Source organism: Tursiops truncatus, chromosome 18, assembly GCF_011762595.2.
Source record: "Tursiops truncatus isolate mTurTru1 chromosome 18, mTurTru1.mat.Y, whole genome shotgun sequence".
NCBI classification, from domain to species: Eukaryota; Metazoa; Chordata; class Mammalia; order Artiodactyla; family Delphinidae; genus Tursiops; species Tursiops truncatus.
This window is the reverse complement of record NC_047051.1, coordinates 63,682,114-63,708,208: the sequence shown is the minus strand read 5'-3', so window position 1 is coordinate 63,708,208 and position 26,095 is coordinate 63,682,114. Positions and strand designations below refer to the sequence as shown.

The 26,095-nt window shown below is 44.1% G+C and overlaps 1 protein-coding gene across 1 annotated transcript in view; it reads right to left on the bottom strand.

The window, feature by feature from the left end:
- LOC101333221 (ATP-binding cassette sub-family C member 4-like) overlaps positions 1-25,737 on the bottom strand; it is a 167,375-nt gene extending 141,638 nt beyond the window's left edge. The window contains exon 1 of the mRNA XM_073795048.1: positions 25,577-25,737. Within this exon, the coding sequence (XP_073651149.1) occupies positions 25,577-25,737 (161 nt within the window). The remainder of the gene's footprint in view (positions 1-25,576) is intronic.
- Positions 25,738-26,095: the final 358 nt, after the last annotated feature.

Sequence of the window (26,095 nt, the reverse complement as noted above, 5' to 3'; positions counted from 1 at the left end):
CCCGAGGGCCTCCTGCCCTTGCTGTGCACGTGGCTCCTTCTTCCTGGTCTCACATTCACTCCCCTCCCTGCAGGAAGCCCAGGCTAACCTGCCTTCATCTCCCCCAGACGGATGGGGCCATTCCTCTTCTCTGTGCCCATCACAGCCTCTTCTAACCCCATTAGAGCCAGGTTTTATTGCGTTGCGTTACTTCCTTCTTTTTTTTTTTTTTTTTTTGCAGTACGCGGGCCTCTCACTGTTGTGGTTGAGAGTCCGCCTGCCGATGCAGGGGACACGGTTTCGTGCCCCGGTCCGGGAAGATCCCACATGCCGTGGAGCGGCTGGGCCCGTGAGCCATGGCCGCTGAGCCTGCACGTCCAGAGCCTGTGCTCCGCAACGGGAGAGGCCGCAACAGTGACAGGCACGCATACCGCAAAAATAAATAAATAAGTAAATAAAAAATAAACAGAAACAAAAGAAAACAAAAAAAACTTCACATTGCAACAGAACTCAAAGCTACAAAGAATAGATTGCTTATTGAAGATGTGGGCAGGAAGGGCGAGGAACAAAGTGGGCGAAGATACTAAAAAGGTATAAACGTCCAGTTATAAAGGAAGTCATGGGGACGTAATGTGCAGCACGGTGACGATAGTTAATACACTGTATTATATATTTGGAAGTTGCTAAGAGTAGATCTTAAAAGTGATGATGAATGTTAGCTAGACTTACTGTGGTGATCACGTTGCAGTGTATCCAACTTTCAAATATCATGATGCACACCTGAAACTGATATGTTATATGTCAATTATACCTCAACTAAAAATATTTTGTCAAGGGAGTGAGAACCCTATTTATTACCTTAGTTTCATTTTACCTTTACTGATAAGTGTCACACTCTATTTTAATATTTAGTCTAAAGGAGTTGATGATGTGATTTTTTTTTTAGTCTTTAATTTTTTGTCTCTTGGTTCTTGGATGTGTTTGCTGTGGTTAACACTTGGTGTTTTAAAAAGAGAGACAGAACATAACGTTATGAGCTCCTTCCTGGAGGGCCGCGGGCTTTTACTGTTTTTCTCCCAGGCCTAGTGCCTGGCCTGCCCCCAGCAGGTGCTGACCAGAGGCTGGATTTTAACCCCTCAGGGAAAGACTCTGGTGCGGCGTTTGAGAGGCTGGGGAAGGACTCCTTTAGGACTGAAGACTGTGTGCATAGGAGGAAATGGGGGTGACTGTGACCCCGTCCCGAGGGCGCGGGGACAGGCACCACCACCTGAGTCCTGCCTCCTCTCTGCTTCATCTCGAGACTCTCTCTCTCCAGCCTGAGCTGCAACGCGCCTTAATCCCTTTCAGCTCCTGGAACTCACCGAACCCACTTTGTTCTGGGCCTTTGCACCCGTCTCTCCCCTGCCTGGAGTCCCCTCTCCTCTTTACTGACCGACTCTTCCTCTTCTTCAGGTCACAAGTGACACACGCTCTGCCCAGCAGGACGCCTCCTCCTCCGTGAGGTGAGGCCCCCTTCCCTGCCCTCGCCCTCCTGACTCTCCCGTGTCCGCTCCTTTCTCATCTCCTTCCTCCTTCAGCCCAGAAGAGCAGAACCTATGTCTCCTCCATGGACCCCAGCACCTGTCTCGGAGCCTGGCGCACAGTAGGGCTCAGTACTTGCTGGGTGACTCTGAAAGCACACAGGCTGTAGGTGAAGAACTTTCCAAGTCCCGGATGTGTCCACTTGCTTCTCTTTGCTCCTTGGACTAAGAACTTAGCGGCTAATAAACCCCAGGCAGGAGGTGGGTATCAGAAGAAGAGACAAGTGTATGATTTAAATAGAAGATAGTTGGAGAGAGAGGAAAAGAACTTGCTAGTTCAGGAAATGCATGGCCAACAGCCAGTTGCTGTGATTCGCACACAGCCTGTCCTGTCGTGTATGAAGAGGGCTCCCAGGATGAACGTGCCGTGGAGACTTTCCCTAAGGACTCACTCTGGCTGATTCTCTGATATGCCGAGGCTCTGTGGACGAGGCTGGAAATGGAAACTGAACTTGGAGGGAAACACACGTTGTGTCTCTTTGTATAAATGGTTGTCATTTTCTACCCCAGGTAAGCCAGTTTAATAGTGACATCACACAAATTATAGTGTACAAATCTCTCATCCACTCCCAGGTTAGAAAGGACATGGGTATCATTGAATCCCATCCCTCGACCTCTGCAGGAATTCCCTCTGCAGAATCTGATAATTCCCAACTTTCCGTTCCCCACTTCAGTAACTTAAAGGCAGCCAGTCCCATATTTGGAGACTTCTGATCGTTACAAAATCCCCTGTAGCCCAGGGCCTTGGATGAAGTTGTGATTTATTGAATTAGCTAATAAGGGGAACCTATAGATTAAAAGAGATTTAAGAGACATATCAGTCAATGCAACAGCGAATATAGGAGTCTTATATGGAGACTGACTTAACAAACCCACTGTAAAAGTTTTTAAATTATGAGGAATATGAAGTAAAGACATTTTTTTAAATAACTAACTAAATAATGAGGAAATGAGGGCTACTCAAAACATTGCTTGGCTATTCGATGGTGTGATGGAAATACTCTAAATTGGGAGAGGTGGCAACGATGTTTATGTGACTATGCTTTTTGTTTAATAGGTTTGATTTGCTCCATATTTCTTTTTTTCTTTTTTTAAAATATTTATTGATTTATTTGGCTGCACTGGGTCTTAGTTGCGGCATGTGGGATCTCCATTGCAGCATGTGGGATCTCCATTGCAGCATGTGGGATCTTTAGTTGTGGCATGTGGGATCTAGTTCCCCGACCTCGGATTGGGCCCCCTGCATTGGGAGCACGGAGTCTTAGCCACTGGGCCACCAGGGAAGTCCCATGACTATGCCTTTTTTTTCCGGCTGCGTTGGGTCTTCGTTGCTGCGAGCTGGCTTTCTCTAGTTGCGGTGAGCAGGGGCTACTCTTTGTTGCGGTGCACGGGCTTCTCATTGCAGTGGCTTCTCTTGTTGTGGAGCACAGGCTCTAGGCATATGGGCTTCAGTACTTGCAGCACGCGGGCTCAGTAGTTGTGGCTCGCGGGCTCTAGAGCACAGGCTCAGTATTTGTGGCGCTCGGGCTTAGTTGCTCGGCGGCATGTGGGATCTTCCCGGACCAGGGATCGAACCCGTGTCCCTGCACTGGCAGGCGGATTCTTAACCACTGCACAACGAGGAAAGCCCCCAGACTATGCTTTTTAAAGCCCACGTTTTTTCAGATATAGACTGAAATATTTGTGGGTAAAATAATTTTGATATCTGACACTTGCTTCAAAATAACTCAGCAGAGATAGGAGTAGGGATGAGGAGTAGAGTGGGTATAGAAAAAACAAAAGTTGTCATGTGTTGATAATCGTTGAAGAATAGAAGATGAGAACATGGGGGTTGATTATACTATTTTCTCCACTTTTATATATTATTTCCATTATAAATTTTTTACAAGTACATGTTTTTTTCAAATGCTTACTTTTCCACTGACATATTTTTAAGGCACCAATCAAAACCTATTCCTTTTTTGTCTGTTGCAAATATATTTTCATTTGCCTCCTAAACTATATGATTTTTAACTCCTTCCTCTATCAAATGAGGAGGGCACTTGTTTATTTTGTCATACTTACTTGTAGTGATTTTAAAATTTTTATTGAAATGCATATTCTATATATGAGTCAATATTTCCTCATCACATTGTGATAAAATGCAGGTGCCCCCTACTTTGACAAACAAACCCCACCATAATCAAACTCCATCCTACATGTCAGACAAACTCTTCCAAAGTACAGAAGAGAGGAAACACTTCTATACTTTTTTTTTTTTTTTTTTTTTGGCCACACGGCAGCATGTGGGATCTTTGTTCCTCAACAAGGGATTGAACCTGTGCCCCCTGCAGTGGAAGCATGGAGCCCTAACCACTGGACCGCCATGGAATTCCCAGACAGGAAACACTTTAGAACCCATTTTATAATGCCACTTGCAGCAACATGGATGGACCTAGAGATTATCATATAAAGTGAAGTAAGTCAGAAAGAAAAAGACAAATACCATATGATATCACTTACATGTGGAATCTAAAATACAACACAAATGAACATATCTATGAAACAGAAACAGACTCACAGACATGAGAACAGACTTGTGGTTGCCAAGGGAAGGGGGTGGGGGGGGAAGTATTAGGAGTTTGGGATGAGCAGATGCAAACTATTATATATAGAATAGATAAACTACAAGGCCTTACTGTATAGCACGGGGAACTATACTCAATATCCTGTGATAAACCATAATGGAAAAGAATATGAAAAAGAATATATATGTGTATAACTGAGTCACTTTGCTGTAAAGCAGAAATTAACACAACATTGTAAATCAACTATACTTCAATAAAGTTTTTAAAAACCCACTAACACAACATTGTAAAGCAATTATACTCCAATAAAGATATTTAAAAAAATAAAATAAAAACCCATTTTATGAGGTCAATATTACTCTGATATCAAAACCAGACAAAGACATCACACAAGAAAGAAAACTACAGACCAATATTCGCATTCAATGTACACAAAATTTCTCAGCAAAATACAAGCAAATCAAATCCAGCAACATGTAAAAAGAATAATGCACTTAAACATGGCAAATTTTATATGATATATATTTTACCACAATAAAAAATAGTAAAATAGGGGCTTCCCTGGTGGCGCAGTGGTTGAGAGTCCGCCCGCCGATGCAGGGGACACGGGTTCGTGCCCCGGTCAGGGAAGATCCCACATGCCGCGGAGCGGCTGGGCCCGTGAGCTATGGCCACTGAGCCTGCGTGTCTGGAGCCTGTGCTCCGCAACGGGAGAGGCCACAACAGTGAGAGGCCCGCGTACCGCAAAAAAAAAAAAAAAAAAAAGTAAAATAATAAAAAGAATTATACATCATGACTAAATGGGATTTATCTCAGGGATGCAAGGATGATCACATGATCAATCTCAGTAGGTGTGGAAAAAGCCATTAGACAAAATCCAAGTTCATGGACCCCTGGTTAAGAACACCTGTTCTGGAAAGTGTCTAAACATAGCAGATGGCAAATAATAGTGAAGAAACCCCCGAGGGCTAGAAGGTAAATTTAAAGGGTGCTACTGGGGAAAAAATGTTCTCTTGAATCTATTGGAAAAGTCTTCTTTTTTGTTTTTGTTTTGGGTTTTTTTGGCCGCATAGGATCATAGTTGTGGCAGTGGGATCTTCGTTGAGGCGTTTGGGCTTCTCTCTAGTTGCCGCACTTGGGCTCAGTCGTTGTGGCACTCGGGCTCTCTAGCTGTGGCACGCAGGCTCAGTAGTTGCATAGTGCAGGCTTAGTTGCCCTGCAGCATGTGGGACCTTAGTTCCCCTGCAGCATGTGGGATCTTAGTTCCCCGGCCAGGGATTGAACTTTCATCCCCTACATTGGAAGGCAGATTCTTAACTACTGGACCACCAGGGAAGTCCCTGGAAAGAGTCTTCTTGAATCTACCTTGATCATGAACAATGACAGCGTCAATGATTTCTCTGAGATCTAAGAGGAGTACATAGTATAAACTTTTAAAGTGTAGGTGTGTGTATTCCTTCTTTGCTACAGGCATAATTATTCACCTGCTAGATGGGCATGCGTATTTTTGTGGTGCCATAATTAAAGGGCCTTTGAATGGCTTGGAGATTTAGGGCAAGTGCTTTAGACTTAGATTTAACAGTAGCTGTGTTATAGCAGCTCAGTGATTTAAATTTTAGGCCTCAGAATTCTTTTAGCTTTTATTCATATCTGAAATTAGGATTCTAACACCATAAGATGAGAATTTTAAAAAATAATACCTATGAAGTATTTAGTACCTGGGCCACGGAAGTATTCATCACGATAAACAACATCCAAGGTGGTGTAAATCATGGGTCTGTCTTGGGACTGTTACGTCTGCCGCTTAGATAGATTGATGTCAGGCCAGAGGGCTTCATAATCACAAGTTAAAGGGACTAATATCCTGGTTTAAGGACTAGACTTGTTGCTCGAATAACCTGGAAAACTGAAGAATAAATGGGCATAGAATGAAATTTATTTGGACAACTTTAGCAGTTGTGCATTTAAAGGAAACACATAAACGACGCGAAGAAAAGACGGCACTGGCCGGGTGTTGCCAAAACAGAGGATTTTGCAGGGCAAGTCCTCTGCCTGTATTTTGGGGACTTGCCAAGGGGTGATTTTGTTCACGTAGGGGCAGAGCTTGAGCTTCCTTTGGCTCTGGCTAAATGCTATAAATACTGTCACATCCTTAAATCTGTGTAAATGGTTTCAAAAACTGCTTAAAGATGTAATTATTAGTTGAGGGTGCAAGCCCAAATGTTTCCGTGGGTAAAACAACTGAGGGAGGCCTTTCGGTCTCTTGCAGAGAGAAGGGGGCCTGTCATCAGAAGGCGCACCCTGTCCAAAAGTATTTATGTTCAAAACATTTCAGAAACATCAACCAGCCAAACAAATAGGTTGTGGAGGCCTCAGTCCCGCGCAAGCAGCTTATAATCTCTGATCAGTGGAACAAGCATAGATTAAGTGTTTCTCTTTTGTATCCCTGAACCCATAGATGGTCTTTTCCCTTCCAATCAGATAAATACTTGGCAGGAACTGAACTGCTAAAAGCTCTGAATTGTAGCATCGCAGAATCCTTAGAGTTGCTTGTCTTTTCCCCATTTCTGGTTGCTTCCAGTTCCCTTCACAAATTCTTCCCCCTCCTTTTTTTTTTCTAGCTAACACTCAGCTGCTATTTAGAATAAGATGGTATTTGACCAACTCTTTTTTTTTTTTTCATCTTCTTTTCTAAGCACTTAATGCCTCAAACACTTCAATGTGTTCTGGCCCAAGAGCGCCCTCCTCTGTCAAGCAGTCACCAGGCCCTGATTTCTTTTCCCTTCCTTCCATCTTCGGAGTGGCTCCCAACCACCTGTGCCAAAGGGGCGCATGTGACAGAACCATCTCCAGCCCTCGGTGCTATTGACTTCTCATCTGGAACTCTTGGTTTCCTTTGATAGCAAATTCTTTGCCTTTATGAAAGTTATTTACTTCTGAAAAGTATTCAAAGAATGATCAAAGAAAATCAGTTACGCTATTAATAAACTTAGACACTTCTCCTTACAGGCTGAATGAATAAAATAAGCAGAAGTGACAATAAGGATTGTAATCTGAAAGCACTCCAGTGATGCAGCGTTAGAGGGTAATTAATTCTTAAAAAGGTAAAAGCATGACTCTCATGCAAATAATAAATGGTCATCATTAATCTGTGAGTTATTTATTATTAACTATTATTAATTCACGATGGAATCAGTAAGATATTACAACTGTTTTTTTTTTTATATCTTTATTGGAGTATAATTGCTTTACAATGGTGTGTTAGTTTCCGCTTTATAACAAAGTGAATCAGTTATACATATACATATGTTCCCATATCTCTTCCCTCTTGCGTCTCCCTCCCTCCCACCCTCCCTATCCCACCCCTCTAGGTGGTCACAAAGCACCGAGCTGATCTCCCTGTGCTATGCGGCTGCTTCCCACTTCCCCCTCCCTGGGTCCTCAAGTCCATTCTCTAGTAGATCTGCGTCTTTATTCCCATCCTGCCCCTAGGTTCTTCATGACCTTTTTTTTTTTTTAGATTCCATACATATGTGTTAGCATACGGTATTTGTTTTTCTCTTTCTGACTTACTTCACTCTGTATGACAGACTCTAGGTCCATCCACCTCACTACAAATAACTCAATTTCGTTTCTTTTTATAGCTGAATAATATTCCATTGCATATATGTGCCACATCTTCTTTATCCATTCATCTGTCAATGGACACTTAGGTTGCTTCCATGTCCTGGCTATTGTAAATAGAGCTGCACAGGGAGATCAGCTCGGTGCTTTGTGACCACCTAGAGGGGTGGGATAGGGAGGGTGGGAGGGAGGGAGACGCAAGAGGGAAGAGCTATGGGAACATATGTATATGTATAACTGATTCACTTTGTTATAAAGCAGAAACTAACACACCATTGTAAAGCAATTATACCCCAATAAAGATGTTAAAAATAAATAAATAAATAGAGCTGCAGTGAACGTTGTGGTACATGCCTCTTTTACAACTGGTTTTTATAGTCTCTCCCTGACAAAATTCCTCTCAGTTGCCATGAACAGGATCGTTTGCACTGCTGCGAACAGGAATCATTTGTATCACTATTAGTTTTCTGCAAGTTAACTTCTACCTTAACGGAGTTGTAAAATAGCCTAGTGAAAAACAAAGGTGCTCAACTCTAGAGGATAAAACAACCCTGCAAAGATCATAATCCGGCATTCCACTGAAGAGATGTTCTGTGGCCTCTCTTGCCCTTCCAGCATCTTTCACAGCTTTTCCCGTCAGTGGTGATCATTTTATTAACATCTCTCCATCTCGTCTTCACCCCTATCCCATGCTTCCTCCCCCAACCCACAAGGAATCCTAGGCTTGGATAAAGGGTGTCTGTGTGTATTATGGACTGTGTGAAAATGTTGGGAAGCTTGTAAATATTTTACAAGGATGTGGAGAGGAAAAAAAAAGGCTGACCTAGTAATAGAGCTTAAATGCTGCATGCAAAGTGTTCTTTAAAGGGCAGTTTCTCGTGTTCTGTATCTCACAGAAGCACAGAGAGTTCAAGCATTTGTGTTGTGATAGGAATAGTTAGTTTTGATTTTAAAAGCAGAGTAGCCTTCAGGAGTTTGGTTTAGGAAGCTTAAGTTGTTTCATTTCAAAGTTCTTTTTTTCCTAGAATAATGCAGATTCCCCCCGCCCAAAAGGAACCCTGGGCTTCATAAGCCATTGCTATAGTAGGTCAGGAAAACAGTCATGCTGATGTACTGAGGCACAGCGTGGGAGAGTGGAAGGAACTTAGGTAGAATTCTGGAGATTCAACCACACATCAAGAAAAGCCAAATAATTTGGAGATGAGAATAATGGGGATCAATGGCGAAGGAAAAAAGTAAAGTGGTTTTTAGCATAAATCAAGGCCTCGAGAAGTGTCTTGTCCTCTGGAAACTGGAGTCATCTCCAGAGATGAGGCGGTGACTAGGAATCAGATCTGCCATCAGATTCCAGGTTCAAGACAGAGTCCTCCTCAAGAAGTGGACAAATGCATAAATGACAACAATAGAGGTGGACGTGAGATGGGTACAATAAAATGCTACCTGAAGACAGAGGAGCAGCTGTGGAGCCACGACCACACGAGGAAGGCTGGAAAGGGAAGTGGTTTGTGGGGGAACATGATGAGTTTGGTTTGGGACCTATTTACGACCTGGTAGGGCTTCTACGTGTCTTATATTTATGTGTATCAGCTCCATCTTTTTCCTGTTCCCCCTTCTGCTTCAATCTTGCCGTCAAGTTTAAATCTCTCTTGAAGAATGGAAACAATAACTTGGTTTTCTTTGATCTGCCCTCACAAACCAAGCAAAATGCCTTACACATAGAAGATACTTAATAGATGTTGAATGGATGGGTGGATGGATGGATGGGTGGATGGATATTCAAATGTTCTTGAGCAGGGGGGTTACCTTTGCTTCTTGGAGTTCCTTAGAGCAAAGTGGGACAGGACAGGAGAGCAGAGGTTGGAAAGAGTTGGGATCTTATGGGGACAACAAACAGACAGATGTAAGAGGTCAGAAAGAAGAGTTGGCAGAACATAAAAATAAGTTGTGTTTCGAGAAGTAAGGAAAAAGAGTCAAGATGGCTAGACGGTCTACTTGGTGTGCAAATAGCAAAGTAGTTTTATATTTAAAAACTGTGAAATTAAAGTTTAACCCCATATTACTCAGTCATAAAAAGAAACGAAATTGAGCTATTTGTAATGAGGTGGATAGACCTAGAGTCTGTCATACAGAGTGAAGTAAGTCAGAAAGAGAAAGACAAATACCGTATGCTAACACATATGTATGGAATTTAAGGGAAAAAAAATGTCATGAAGAACCTAGGGGTAAAACAGGAATAAAGACACAGACCTAGTAGAGAATGGACTTGAGGATATGGGGAGGGGAAAGGGTAAGCTGTGACAAAGCGAGAGAGTGGCATGGACATATATACACTACCAAACGTAAGGTAGATAGCTAGTGGGAAGCAGCCGCATAGCACAGGGAGATCAGCTCGGTGCTTTGTGACCGCCTGGAGGGGTGGGATAGGGAGGGTGGGAGGGAGGGAGACGCAAGAGGGAAGAGATATGGGAACATGTGTGTATGTGTGACTGATTCATTTTGTTGTAGAGCGGAAGCTAGCACACCATTGTGGGGCAATTATACTCCAATAAAGATGTTAGAAAAAAAAAAGTCTATAATAAATTTTGAGTTGATTTTCCTGTATGGTGTAAAAAAAAAAAAAAAAAGTTTAACCCCAAATGACACAGAATTATATTGCTCCTAACATCACGTTAAAAGCCATTCCAGCTTGTTTGGACCTGTCTCTGACTGCTTGGCCTGGTGCAGTCATTTTTATTGCTCTAGATGGCATCTGTTTTCATTATCAAAGCAGGGACTTCCTGCCACGTCATCTTGAAGTCCAACCTCACTTGCACGACGTGCTGCTTTGTAATTAAATTAAAATCAGAGGATGTTTTGGATTAGAGGAATCTTCCTTCAACCAGACCCAAGGTTAGTAAGAGAGTGTGACCTGTCTGGGATCGAATTCCCTAATCCAAAACATCCGGAATAGTTCACTGGATTAATCTGCAACTCACTGGGAGGTTTTGGGTCCAATTGCTAAAGGTTTTCTGTCTGTTTCCATTATTCTTTTCAAGTCAGGTCAATATGCATTTATTCAGCTCTCTTATTGAAAATGATAGGAAAAGTATTACTGAGTCCCAAGAATAAAGAAAATGGCAGATAAAATGCAAGGAAAGGAAGAAAAGTAATGAGTGAATAAATAAGTTCACTCATGAATACAGAATTTATTCATGAATAAGTAAATTCATTCATCCAACAAATGAACTTACAGAGTTCTTATTTGTACCAGGCACTGAGCTAGGTAAGTGCTGTGCAATAGAGAGAGAAATATAAGCTACTGGTTCTGTTCCCCAGGAGTTTAGGATTTGTTTTATTTTTAATAAAAAAAAAATTGCCATTGGACAGTTTAAATTCAATTATATTGGTGTTTTAATCCAATCAAAAACTTCACAAAGAAATAACCTTGAACAATTTCTTTGAACATTCTGTGAGGGAAAAGGCTAACGACATCACACTGCACCACTGGATAGGATGTGTGTGTTTGGGTTGGATTGAATCCCAGGGCCCCTAGCCAGTAGGCTACAGGAAGAGAATTTTTTAAATCTATTTTACTGGCTATAGAAAATAATCCTCGGTACAGAGTATCAGGCACACTTTTTGCTTTGAGCATTGCCATGAGTCTATGTAGCTTTAGAAGGAATGACCTTTAGCAAAAACTAATTGACAGGGACTTCCCTGGTGGCACAGTGGTTAGGAATCCACCTGCCAATGCAGGCGACACAGGTTTGAGCCCTGGTCCGGGAAGATCCCACATGCCGCGGAGCAACTAAGCCCGTGAGCCACAACAACTGAGCCTGTGCTCTAGAGCCCGTGAGCCACAACTACTGAAGCCCCCGCGCCTAGGGCCCGTGCTCCACAACAAGAGAAGCCACCGCAATGAGAAGCCCGCACGCCACAACGAAGAGTAGTCCCCGCTCACTGCAACTACAGAAAGCCTGCGTGCAGCAACGAAGACCCAATGAGGCCAAATAAATAAATAAACTACTTAACAAGTAGGACCAAATATTCTTATAGTTTTGAAACACACTGAGAAAATTTCCACTTAATCCATCTATGCCCCAACCATGGCTCCTTGTCGGTCAAACTGTAGTTCTTCAAAATTCAATGAAAGAAGGTATGGAAAGCAACAGAAATGCCATAACAGAGTGTTACTGAAAAGGTTTAGGGAGATGAGGCTGATGAACATTCATCCAGAAAGAACAGTTATGACATGTATGGCATCTGAGGGCTATTCCCCAAGCCTCTGTGTCTTAGCTAGTTTGGGCTGCTATAACAAAGTACCACAGAGTTCAGCGGGGGCAGGAGCTTATAAACAACAGAAGTGTATTTCTCACAGTTCTGAAGGCTGGAAGTCTGAGAACAGGGTGCCAGCCTGGTCAGGTTCTGGTGAGAACGCTCTTCTGGTTGGCAGACTGTCAAACCCCCATTGTGTCCCCACGTGGTGGAAAGAGGGAGAGAGCTCTCTGGGGTCCCTTTTATAAAGGCACTAATCACTGCCCAAAGGCCCCATCTCCTAAAACCATCACATTGAGGGTTAGAATTTCAAAGTATGAATTTGGGAGAGACATTCAGTCGATTGAACCCCCCTCATTTCCTCCTGTTCCCACTAAAACCTAAGCTCCATGAAGGCAAGGACTTTGTTTGTCCTTGTTTTCTATTGTGTCTCCAGTGCTGAACAATGAATAGTACAGGGAGGGACTCCATTAGTATCTGCAGGGTGAATGAATGAGTCAGCTCTGCAGTCACCTCCAATGATGCATCCTGAGGACTCTCAGGAAGAGAAAGCACAGGACACTGGCCCCAGATAACTGAGGTGCACATCAAAGGAATGATTTCAGCGAGCCCAGACTCTTGATCTTCCCAGACATACTTGAGATGTCTGGTTTTCTTTAATTAACAGTAATCTTTTCATGTTCCGACTACCTGTTCTTTGTTGCAAAAACTCCTATGTATCCTGGCTCCTCCATTACCTCTTCAGAGCAGTTTCCCAGAGTTATCTGAGAGGCTGTGTCCCCGGCTTAATTCCTCGGTTTTTTGGCCATGCTGCACGGCTTGCAGGATCTTAGTTCCCTTACCAGGGATTGAACCCGCACCCTCAGCAGTGAAAGCTTGGAGTCCTAACTACTGGACCACCAGGGAATTCCCAAGTCCTCAGTTTTGTCCGCCAAATAAAATACAATTCTCAGCTTTTAGGTTGCGTATTTTTTTCAGTCGACATAGTCAAGTTTTCTGAAAGGCACTAAGACCCTCACATCGTCCCCCAGACCCCCTTCCATCCTATCATCCTCACACACTACCTGCTCTACTACCATCTCCACTGAACCTCTACGATGAGGCCAGAGTGTAGAAAGGACAGCACTTCCCTTCCCACCCTGCCATCAACCCCATAAAAGGGAGGGGAGAGAGGGGGAGCCTGAGCAGTGATGTGGCCTCAGCATCAATCTTCTTCAAATTGTTGGAGAGGGCTTCCCTGGTGGCGCAGTGGTTAAGAATCCGCCGGCCAACGCAGGGGACAGGAGCTCGAGCCCAGGTCCAGGAAGATCCCACATACCACAGAGCAACTAAGCCTGTGCGCCACAACTACTGAGCCTGCGCTCTAGAGCCTGTGAGCCACAACTACTGAGCCCACATGCTGCAACTACTGAAGCCCGTGTGCCTAGAGCCCGTGCTCCACAACAAGAGAAGCCACCCCAATGAGAAGCCCACGCACCGCAAAGAAGAGTAGCCCCTGCTCGCCACAACTAGAGAAAGCCCGTGCACAGCAACGAAGACCCAATGCAGCCGAAAATAAATAAATAAATAAATAAATAAATAAAAACTTGTAAATTGTTGGAGAGGAAGACAAGGGTCTTGGTCCAATGTGGCACCAACACCAACACGTATCCTGACTTGGCCATCCTGACTGTGGGTATATTTGTGAGAAACACCTACCCAAAGGTGAACTGAAATTGTCACTGTCTTGGAACCCTTGGGATGTGTCTCTCTGCAGTGACATAGGGAGGGAGGGAGAAAGAGGGCGGACGCAGAGGCCAGCAGTGATGGAATATGACCTTGAGGAGAAATGAGGGCACTGGATTTCTAGGTAGGAGGAGCTTGTGCACAGTGATGTTGTTGGGAGAGGTATCCCTGGGAGTCTTTTCTAGAAGCTATGTTTGCACAGAATGCATAGCTTTTACTCTCCTTGTGTGTTTACTTAGAGGAAAGGCTGATGGAGTTTGAGGTGGAGCCGTGGTGGTGTTGGTGGTGGTGGGACTTGAGCCCTATTGAGAAGAACCTGAGTTCTCCCCTGAGACAATAGCAGGTACGAAATGAGATCATTACAAGCACTGCCAGGAAGCTCGGAGATATTCAGGGCAGCGGCCCGCGGAAAAGTCTGGAGTTTCTGCCTGGATTCCATTTGAACTGGGGCAGAAATGTAAAGATATAGCATTTGTTCCCATAGACTGATGTAGTGTAGAGCGTAACTTTTACGCATAGAAAAAAATAAAATGAAAAGTATAAGATATAAGACAGGGTGAAGGTTAAAAAAATTTCATGCTGATTAAGGGAAGAATCCAGATTTGTAAATAGGAAAAGAAGGCCTGTCAATTAAGTTAATAATGGAAGATAATTACAAATATTTTAAGAAGCTAGTGAAGCACAGTTGAGCAGTCGGGTGTGTGTGGTCAGGGAACAGGGAACGAAGAGAAAATCCTGACAGGAAAAAAATTCAGGAAGGAAACAACTAACTGTTGGAAAATGATTTCCACTCCTCATCTCAACTATTTGAGTTAAAAGAAAGTAAGACCCGTGAAAGACAACTACTTCCAAAGCAGTCATCCTCGGACATGCTTTGTATCGCAGATAACCCGGGTGGTACCAGGCTATCTTCAGAAGGTTCTGGCGTGTGATCTGGTCTGTTTGCAGTGAGTGGTGCTTTGTGCTCACCCTGCCCTTTTTACCCAGCTGCTTATAACGTGCAGAAAGTAAACCCTCAGAGAAACGGCCCCGCCGCCCAGCCCCTCTTCAGAGTCTATCGGATGAAGAGACGCAGAGCTCTGTTTTCTGCTGGCTGTGGTCACGCATGGCTGGAGGATTCATGGACAAGACCAACTGCTCCATCTGTATCTCAGAGTCACTGATTACCAAGAAAAGGACTCAGCCCAGAATCATGCAGAGGATAGAAAGTCCTCAGAGAGTGAGTCTGTTAGAGTAATCCGAACAATCAGAGCCATTCTTACCACATTCTGATTTCTCTGTTGCCCCTTTCAAATACAAGCCGTTCTCTAAGGCCCAAAGGGAACACTGTGAATGGTGCCTAAGATTTTTCATAATGTTAACATCTGAATGAAAGGACCAGATGTGACCTTAGAATGAAGGCAATGACCAGGGAGAAGGGCAGGGGTCAAGCGAATGCCCCAAATTTCAGGGATATTGATGTTTAAATATTTCTTTTTATTTTTACATGTTCACAGAATCTCAGATCTCAAACCAGAAAAGACCTTAGAGTTTATCCAGTCTGTCTTCCTGGCCAATGCAGGAATTATTTCTACCACCTTTTTAGTAGAGGAGCATCAGCCTCCTCTAGACACTTCTAGTCATTTCTTTGTGGGACAGCCTGTTCCGTTGTTGGGCAACTCTGATAGAAATTGCTTCTTCAGAGAGCCCCTAACTCTGATTCCCTCGTAACGTCTACCCAGGAGTGGTACTCATCTTCTTCCCCTTCCTCCATCCCTCTCACACCCTTACCCATCATATTCTTTCCCTTTTTTCCAGATGAAACAATTGCCCACGTGAATTTATTTCAAGACCTCCCGTCTTCCTAGTTACCCTCCTCTCACATCAATGAATGTGGTTTGTATTCACATTCCTTAAGATATGGTGCCCAAGACCAGCACTGTGCAATTTGACTATGGAATATGCGGGAGTGAGGGGCTATTACCCTTCCAATGTGGACATTCTTATGCTATTATCGGCACTTCGGATTGCATTAATCTTCATGGCTGCTACCTTTTCCTGTTGTTTTTTACTAAACGTCTAAGAAGCACAGCTTGTTTTTTTTTTTTAAATTAAATTCAGTCAAACTATTCTCTCTCATTCTATCCAATCGATTTTTAAAGCCAAACATTAAGTTGAGAACCTGACTGCTTGAGATCTTTGTATGTATTGGAAAATACTGTCCTGGGAGAAGGGATGGAACTTAGGGTGGGACCTGCTCTGCAGCCAGCTTCCCCTTCCACTGCCCCCAAGTCTCTGGGCAGGAACCTCGGAGCACCCGTGACCCCTTCATCCCTCATGAGTCACCAAGTTACTCGGTCTTATCAGTTCTACCTCTAAGTACCTTCCTTGTCTGTTCCCACTGTTGCCCTCACATGAGGTTCAGGTTCTCACATGAAATACTGCAGGATCTTTCTGAAATGCAAGTCCCGTCAGGGATTCTCTGCTCAAAATGTTTCAACGGCTTTCTGGCTCCTCTAAGACAAAGTCGAAATCCCCTCATAGAGCTTACAGGTCCCTTTGCAAGTCCCCCTCCATGTGCACCTGCACTCCATCTTGACGTCCTCCCGCACATCCACGTGGAGTCTTTCCAATGTGCTCGCTGGTCCCCGAGGCGCTCGGCTCCTTTCTGCTTGGAGGTCTTTGCTCGTACGTGCCAGGCCGTACTCTGAACGCTCTATACAAATTAACTCACTTCATCCTCACCACCACCCTCTGAAGTAGATAATATTACTCCCATTTTACAGACGGGGATCTCATATGTTAAGCATTTTGCCTGGTGTCACGCAGTTAATAAGTTGTAGAGCAGGATGAGTCCCGTGACCCGAAATGCCCCCCCTTTCTTCCTCCTGGGTGAACTTCTACCCATCTTTCAAGACAGTTCAAGCACTGGCTTTTCTGGGAAGTCTGCCTATGCCCTGAACTTAACCCCAGATAGCACTTATCATTCTGGGATAATCGTTTGCTAAATGATCATCGCCCTCTAAGCAGCACATCCACGGAGATAGGCCCCTGTGCTTTCCTCACTGAGCCCCCAGAACCTATATTCTGTGCCGGGAATCTAATGAATGCTTTGATGAAAGGAATCATTAATGAATAAGTGACTTAACTACTTACAGGGTTCCTTCTGTAGTTGTAATATGGCGTCATAGCCATTTACCAAATTGTTAATTTTGGGCCATCAGTTTTTCCTGTAATGCGTACAAAAATCTGGCCAAAGCTTAACTGTAGATCAATTCTTAATTTTCTTAAGAAAGAATTAAGGAGGGCTTCCCTGGTGGCGCAGCGGTTGAGAGTCCGCCTGCCGATGCAGGGGACACGGGTTCGTGCCCCGGTCCGGGAGGATCCCACATGCCGCGGAGCGGCTGGGCCCGTGAGCCATGGCCGCTGAGCCTGCGCGTCCGGAGCCTGTGCCCCGCAACGGGAGAGACCACAACAGTGAGAGGGCCCGCATACCGCAAAAAAAAAAAAAAAAAAAAAAAAAAAAAAAGAATTAAAGAATTAAAAAATTCTTAATTTTCTCCTGAAATTCAGATCAGTTTAAATATTTCCGTTTAAATATTTATTTAAATATTCAGATCAGTTGTCCTGGCTTTGTCTAAGAGCAGTACTGCTTTCTGAAGTGCTCTGGAATTACTTAAAAACGCACAGCGGCAGTATGTTTTAAAACTACCAACCCCAGTATGCTCTTTGCTCAGGTGTCCTTTGAGTTCATCCCCTTGAGGATGCGAGTTAGTCTGTAAGGGAATCGAGCAGAGGAGACTCAGGAGCACCAGCTTGCCGCACGTGCAGTCAGACGGGCAATGAGCGAGAGAGGAGCAGTGGGCCCGGAGAGAAATACGCCTGAGCCTTTTCTACACACAATATTCACCACGAGAAGACAAATACTGACGATCAGATAAGCATGAGAAGCCACAAAGGGGAGGTGGGATAGCCTTCCTGGCCTCCCTACGCAAACATCACCGAAGGATCTCATGTTCGTACCGCGCTCACCGCCTTTCCTTATTTTCTGCATTCTCCATGCTCTGGCATCTAGGGCCTCGGGTGTGGCAGGTGAGCAGAGGGGAAGACTGCCCTCCGGGGGCCAGCAGATTCTTAGAAATAACACACAGGTGCAGCTTTCAGAGACAAATCAGCTAATCCAAAGCACACACCCCAGTGACGTCCTTTGCCAAGCTTTCGCACATCAAACCAACATTCCTCCACCTTAATCAACCCGGCGCGCCGGGGACCAGACAACTCAACAAAGGCTCTGGCAGGTGCTTTCCTCTCACTCCTTCTGCCTTCTGACCGGCTCTGGTGCTTCCCAGCTGGGTCCTGTGTGGGGAACCAGGCCTCCTACTTCTAGGGATCTGTGAGTGTAAAAACTTCTTCCTTCATGACAGCGTTTCATGTCTGCGTGTCCTACCATCCCTGATTAAAACTAAGTCCAGGTACATTTAAAAACATATACTAGTCTATTTCATGTAATAGGATTCTTTTTCTTGAACTTCCTACAAACTTTTGGTATGTAACTAGACATCATCATTATCATCTTATAGATAAGAAAGGGAGGGAATTCCCTGTTGGTTCAGTGGTTAGGACTCTGCGCTTCCACTGCAGGGGGCAAGGGTTCCAACCAGGTCAGGGAAGTAAGATCCTGAAAGCCACTCTGCAGGGAGAAAGAAAGAGAGAAAGAGAGAAAGAGAGAAAGAGGGAGGGAGGGAGGGGGGAGGGAGGGAGGAAGGAAGGAAGGAAGGAAGGAAGGAAGGGAAACAAAATGAATTTAAGTGACTTATCCCAGGTCACACGAAAAATTAACGGCCAAGTTGGGATTTAAACACAGGTTTTGGGCTAGTACTAAAGGCTGAACATTTCCTCAAAAGTTCTATAGACGACCATACAAAGTTATAAATATGTTCTCTTGTGAGCCTCAGTTAATTTGTCTGTAAAATGGGGACTACAGAATACCATCTTTTGGATAAATATGATAATATATGTGAAAGCACTTTGTAAAATGCAAATGTAATTCAAATCAGTATATTAAACTGTTTGTCACAAAGTTTTTCCCAGTTCTCAGGGCCAGGAATACTCCTGGAAACCTTTGTCCTTTTTTGACTGTCCAGAGCACAAACACGTCCTAGGTCTGGTGAAGCTCTATCCCCTACCATGGAGCCCAGAGGGGGCCTTTTCTCCCCATTTCTGCAGATGCAACATGTGATTGACACAAGGAACGGTCCCACATCTGTGGTGAGAAACTGACTTCTAAACAAAGTGTGGTCTTGCCTTATGAGGTACAGCAAATCCTTACCTGTAGGATAAGCATAAACTGTAGTCCAAAGAGCACAATAGCATTTGCTTTGTTATAAATATCACATAAGACATGCAACAAGGCGTCAGAGGCATCCTTCTATTAGGTTTTGGATTCCAGGAAGCAGCTACTGCAGTCCTGGCTGGAAAAAAATAGATGGAGCAAAAGTAATGGTCACCTTCCTACTGTTGAGATGTGAGCTCTCCAGGCATTGAAATCTCTATTTATTGGAATGACTGCTACCCTTTATGGTGCATGTCTCTGTGTCTGGCACTGTATAAGGCACTTTGCCTACGTTATCTCATTTCATCACCATTTCACAGGTAAGAAAATTGAAGCACAGGGAGATTAACACCCTTAGTAAATGGTGAGTCCATCAGACTCGAAGTCCAAGCTTTATACAGAATTTCTCACCTTTTAACGTGCATGGGGGACACCTGGAGATGTTGTTAAAGTGCAGATTCTGATTCTATGGGTCTGTGGTGGGGCCTGAGAGTCTGCATGTCTAGCAAGCTCCCAAGTGATACAGACGCTGCTGGTCTGAGGACCACACTTCAAGAAGCAAAGCTCTAAATCGTCCTGCTCTTCAAAAAGTGCTTCTTGAATCTCATCATAAAAAACACTCATGGTGGGCTTCCCTGGTGGCACAGTGGTTAAGGATCTGCCTGCCAATGCAGGGGACACGGGGTCGATCCCTGGTCCGGGAAGATCCCACATGCCGTGGAGCAACTAAGCCCGTGCGCCACAACTACTGAGCCTGCACTCTAGAGCCCGCAAGCCACAACTACTGAGACTGAGTGCCACAACTACTGAAGCTCGCGTGCCTAGAGCCTGTGCTCTGCAACAACAGAAGCCACCGCAATGAGAAGCCCACGCACCGCAAAGAAAAGTAGCCCCCACTTGCCTCAACTAGAGAAAAGCCCACGCACAACAACAAAGACACAATGCAGCCAAAAAGAAAAATAAATAAATAAATTTATAAAGAAAAAAAACAACACAACACTCATGGCTCTTCTCCTAAGCACTTCCCTAGGGCTTCTCCCTTTGCCAGAGCTTGGTGACATGAGAGGAGAGTCCCTATGCATCTATTAAAGGCTGATTTCTTCTTCCATTTGTTCAACCCACAAACCTTTATTGAGAGCCTGCCTGGAGCCAGCCATAATGGTGGGTGCTGAGGATACCAGGATAAGTAAGATAAGGTCCCTGGCCTGTAAGAGAGGAGCTACTGATGGACACAGGCTGTCCTGAAAACCTCTGAACACCCTGCAGCAGACTGACTTGGGACCAGGTCCACTTGTGGGCTGCCTGGGCTCTGGCACCATCCTCACCGCCACAAGGTGTGGGCATGTTTCAGCACGTGGGTCCAATCCTCTTGGCACAGAGACAACTTTCTGGCGGCTCCTCCTGTCCAGAATCTACTGGGAAAATACAATTCACCTACCTTGGGTCATTGATTGTGTCAGTAAACATAAAACTATGCCATTTTTTGTTAGGATAAAAACACATCAAATGTTTCTTATACTTATTTTGGGGGTGAGAACCGCCAAAGACAGAACTTGAGTTTTTCCATCCACTTTTATTTTTTATTTTATTTTTTTTTCGGTATGCGGGCCCCTCACTGTTGTGGCCTCTCCCGTTGCGGAGCACAGGCTCCGGACGTGCAGGCTCAGCGGCCATGGCTCACGGGCCCAGCCGCTCCACGGCATGTGGGATCTTCCCGGACCGGGGCACGAACCTGTGTCCCCTGCATCGGCAGGCAGACTCTCAACCGCTGCGCCACCAGGGAAGCCCTCCATACACTTTTAGATAACTATATACGCATTTGGAACACAGCAAGAAAATAAAACTAAATTAAAATTAACCTTAGGCTTATTTAATGAAATTAAGTCTCAGAAAGCACTGAGAATCTTAGCAAATGGACACCTGTCCTGAGATTAAAGGTAAATGCCTTCCAAGCGTACACAGATCCATCAAATGTGTTATTTTGAAAATATTTTCGAAGCATCTAAATTACTCAAGCCAATTTTCACTGTTATTTCATTGTGGACTAAGGCACACATTTCAAACAGGAAGAAATCTAAGGTTATGACATCAGGGCTTCCCTGGTGGCGCAGTGGTTGAGAGTCCGCCTGCCGATGCAGGGGACGCGGGTTCGTGCCCCGGTCCGGGAAGATCCCACATGCCGCGGAGCGGCTGGGCCCGTGAGCCATGGCCGCTGAGCCTGCGCGTCCGGAGCCTGTGCTCCGCAACGGGAGAGGCCACAACAGTGAGGGGCCCGCGTACTGCAAAAAATAATAATAATAAAAAAATAAAGTTATAACATCAGATGGCGCCAAACTATCCCCTATGTGAGAATAAACACCCACAGAAACCCTTTTCTTTAGCAAATGCCATTCCTTTCCCCCATCCTTATGGCCTGGCTGTTAAGGGGATGGGGAGAGAGGTGAAGGGTAGGCAGGTGAGGAGCGGTCCACACTCCTACACGCAGCCAGCATCCTGTGACCGCCGGCTTCCACAGTAGTGTTTAGCTCCATTCCACCGAAACCCTGGCACACTCACTTGAGTCATATGGTCATTTAGGTCATTCAGACCTATCTCCACACAGATGCAGATAAGATTCTATACTGTCAGGAACCAGGAAGCCAGCAAGATAATAGATAATGGGAGGGGGAGAAAAGGGCTATCAGGATCAATTACGTTAGAGGAGCCTCTTACAGCCAGCTTTTTTTTTTTTTTTTTTTTTTGGCCGCACCCGAAGGGCATGCGTGATCTTGGGATCTTAGTTGCCCTGACCAGGGATCAAATCTGCATCTCCTGCAGTGGAAGCGCAGATTCTCAGCCACTGGACCACCAGGGAAGTCCCACAGCCATCATTCTGTAGTGAACTTCTACTTCGAGGTGGTCAAGGACTGTAAAGTTCTTGAGAGAACTTCAAGTAGAAACATACCTTAAGGGACTCCTGGCCTCCAGCTCTCTCAATTTATGGAGGAGGAAATTTATGAATGAGGCACAGAGAGTTTCATTACCAAGATCAAGATCGTGAGACTAGCTAATAAAAGAGTCAGAACTTGAAGCTCAGTCAGCTGGATTGCTGTCCAGTGATCTTCCTTTTTCCTGCCTGAGTACCCATCCTAAATCATTCCTCAACACCCCAGCCTTCGTCCAGGAATACAATCTTGCCCTCATCACAAACGGTCTCCTCATTATTTTGTTCATTCAGTCATTTTGCAAATATGTATCCAGAGCCCATTGTGTGCCTGGAGCACGAGGAGAACATCACAGACCAGGTCCCTGCCCTCGAGGCGACCATGACTCAGCTTTACTCTCTCCTTGGAGCAATGCTTTCTGGATCCGGCCTTCCCCGTCAGAAATTACTGCTGCTCTCCCTGTGAGAGATGCTTTCCTCTCACAGTTAAAACTCTCTACTAACATCGAGAGGAGAGAAAAACAAAACACAGCAAAACAAGAGACACAGCCTAGAGTGGATATTGCATCTAAAGACAGTGAATTGCTTTTGAAATTGAGTCAAGAAGTTTTCAGTCCACAATGAGGATTGAATTACAAGTGTCCCTATGGTGTTGTCCTGAAATGGATTCCACAGAACTATAGTTGAAGGGGGCCTGTGTTTTTCACAATTGGAAATGCCCCTTGTCCAAAGAAATGCTGGCTTACATCAAATCTTTTAAGGTTGTAGTCACTACTAATGTAAATGGGTTCCTAAAAAACTGTAGCTATACTGGGTCATCTAAGAGGGTTAGTTAGCAACAAGAAGGTATGACTTTGACAGTGACGTTATGTAACCAGCAAGGAAAAAAAAAATCTAGCAGTTTAAAAAGATTTTCTGTTTTTCTTTCTTAGAGGAGGCTTAATGTGGCCTAAGTCTAAGAAGATTTGTCTCAAATTGACGATGTTGGCTTAAATCGTTTATTATTTTAAAATGCGATATAACCATTTTCGTTCCTCTTTGGATTGTGGGTTCTTTTCTCAATTTGGAATCATTGTGACGTTTGAGAGCCTATTGGCATAGAGAGCTTCCCAACACCCCACTGTTGTGTTTTCAAACAGGAATAAAGGAAAAGCAACCAGCCTCGTCAGCAATGACTCCGTGTGAATGAGGACATCCAAACGGGTGAGTGTCCATTTCCTTTGGAAATATGAATCAGTGTTCCTGATGTTGAATATAGATTTCTGTAGCAACTTGTATCTTTGATAAAGATTTTGATTCAGGATGAAGAAAGTGGAGAGATTATGTTAAATGAATTTTACAACTTCTAATTGAAGCATTGTCAGTGGACAAGGTTCTCCAAATTACCTTTTGTGTGCAGGGTACACAGCGGACATAGAATACGTTATTTTTACTGTTGAGAAGCAAAATCAAAAGGGTCAAGTTTTAAGGGTGGAAGATTATTTGGACCACCACCAACACTATTTAGAAGCAAAATTTCTAACTCCATGTTTCCTAAGATGCATTTGGAAGCAGCTGTTGAAATCCTAACAGCAATCTACTTTGGAGCTAAGGTCGAACACCTATTTTTCACAATACCTGGGCTTCATTAAGGAATACAGAATGAAGGATAATAAGAAAAATATATATATATATATTTAAAGGATGAGCTCAGTAAAGAACAAAGAAATACACTTAGCCACATGACATAACTTCTACCTGCTGCCTCAAGGTGGGAATGGGCCAAGAGGTCTGTGGAATGACAACCGTGTCCCCATAATACTCTTCTCCTTTAACAGTTTTCCCTGCACCTAGGGAAACCTTCTGTAGTAGAAGGAACAATTTTTTTTTTTTTAGAAGGAAAAATTTTGAAATATCCCAAAGTAAGTTTAGTAGCTGGGACTGAAGAGAGACCAGCATTGATTCCTCTAATGAGTGCTCAGGAAAGTCCATGTTATTTGGAGGCCTAACTGGGGTGTCCAAGCTTGAACACGTCCCTCGATTGTCATTAGAATCTCCTGGCTTTAAATAAGTATCCTCTCTTTATTCTTTGGCACGCACTGTGGACTAATAACGTGAATACTTGACACAAAATCCCATAAAATATGATGCTTTGGTAACTTCCTAGTTAAAATTTTATTTCATTTTCTTTACTGGGGCCAAAGTACAGTTTTGCAATTTGATTGTGAAAAGTCTGTATATTATCAAATACCAGGGTCAATTTTAAATATAATAAACCCACAACTTGGGGCAGATTTGTAGAAATAATCAAATAGGCAGAAAGCGGATACAGATAGTGATTCTTATAATGACATACGAGCCAACAGCCAATAATTGTGCCCCTGGAGGTATGCTGAGGTATGAAAATGCCCTTTTTCTTTTTTTTGAAGTATAGGTGATTTACAATATTATATTAGTTTCAGGTGTACAACATAATGATTCAATATTCGTATAGATTATACTGAAAATGTCTTTCTTTCCTCCTTCCTTCCTTCCTTGGCCACACCGCGCACGCTTCTGGGATATTAGTTCCCCAACCAGGGATCGAACCTGGGCCCTCAGCAGTGAAAGCACGGAGTCCAAACCACTGGACTGCCAGAGAATTCCCTGAAAATGCCTTTAAAATGTTTTCCCTCTTTAACATACATATGCTTGTAATAGTTCCTAACGTGCAAAACATTGAAAGCTTGTCTACATATATATTTTTAATAAAACAATAGCAAAAAGGGAAAGATCATGGGTATTTTCTTTCACCTAAATACTTTTTAAAATTTTCTTGCCCAGCTATTTTATCACTAAATATGATTTTTTTTTTTTTCCGCTGTCGGTACACGGGCCTCTCACTGTTGTGGCCTCTCCTGTTGCGGAGCACAGGCTCCGGACACGCAGGCTCAGCGGCCATGGCTCACGGACCCAGCCGCTCCGCGGCATGTGGGATCTTCCCAGACCGGGGCACGAACCCGCGTCCCCTGCATCGGCAGGCGGACTCTCAACCACTGCGCCACCAGGGAAGCCCTAAATATGAGTTTTTTAAAAAAAAATGGAAACTCCTCTAAAAGCAGAATTCCTCCCTCTCTCAACACTACCCGTCTTCTCATATGCTTCTATCACTGTGAATATATATATATGAATATACATATGTGCGTGTATGGATTTTATGCTCAGATGGCCTGAGAAATACAGGAATTTAGAATAATGTGCGATCTGCTGATGGCACGTGTGTATAAATATGTAAGTATATATAATATATGTACAAATATAGTATATAATTCCTCCATGATGCAAGGCAAATTGAACTAGTTTGTGAAAGAAGCCAGTCACTTTCTTTGGAGTCTATTATTCGCTAGGTACTTTTCTAAAATACCCATAAAGTTAGTCCTCACTCTCCTTTGCCGTATAAAAGACCCCGTCCATCCTAGGCCCATCTTGGCACTTGGGTTAAGCACTCAGTTCACAGCCAACTGTATACAGCCACTTCAGCACAGTAAGGGGAAAAGCAACATTTTACTTCTACCCCAAACAAAGCTATTGTATTTACCTTCTACTTTGAAGATAATAAAGGGCTGTCGGCCATGGAAAGAACCCAACACCTTACCCGCGCAGTTCATCCACAGACCCTGGTAAACCCAAGTGGCCGTTATCACCGAGGATGCTCGGGTAGTTAGTTACTTTCCACTCACTAGACGCGGTGGCAGCGACGAGAGCGCCAAAGCCCCCGACGCCAAACACCAGAGCCGAGATCTGTGCCCTGGACATGTCGCTCAGGCGTCTCCAGGGACACTGTCCAGACAGATCGCTGCGGTGGTCTAGGCATGCAGCGGACACAACCCGCTTGGACCAGTGTTGCGGCAAGTTAATGCGGGCAGGTGACAATACTTCATGCTCGGGCGGCCTGAGGAAGGACCGGAACTTAGGATCAAGTCTGATTTACCGATGGCATTTTTAAGGTAGCCTAAGACGATCTTTCTAATTTCCTGCACGGATATTTACTAAAAGTTTGTAGATGGATTCTAAAGGTTTTGAGTTCACACATTTTTTTCCTGCCACATAGTTAATGTTTAATTTTCTGTTAGTCTGAAGCTTAATGAACCATGCAGGGACCAGATATTACAAA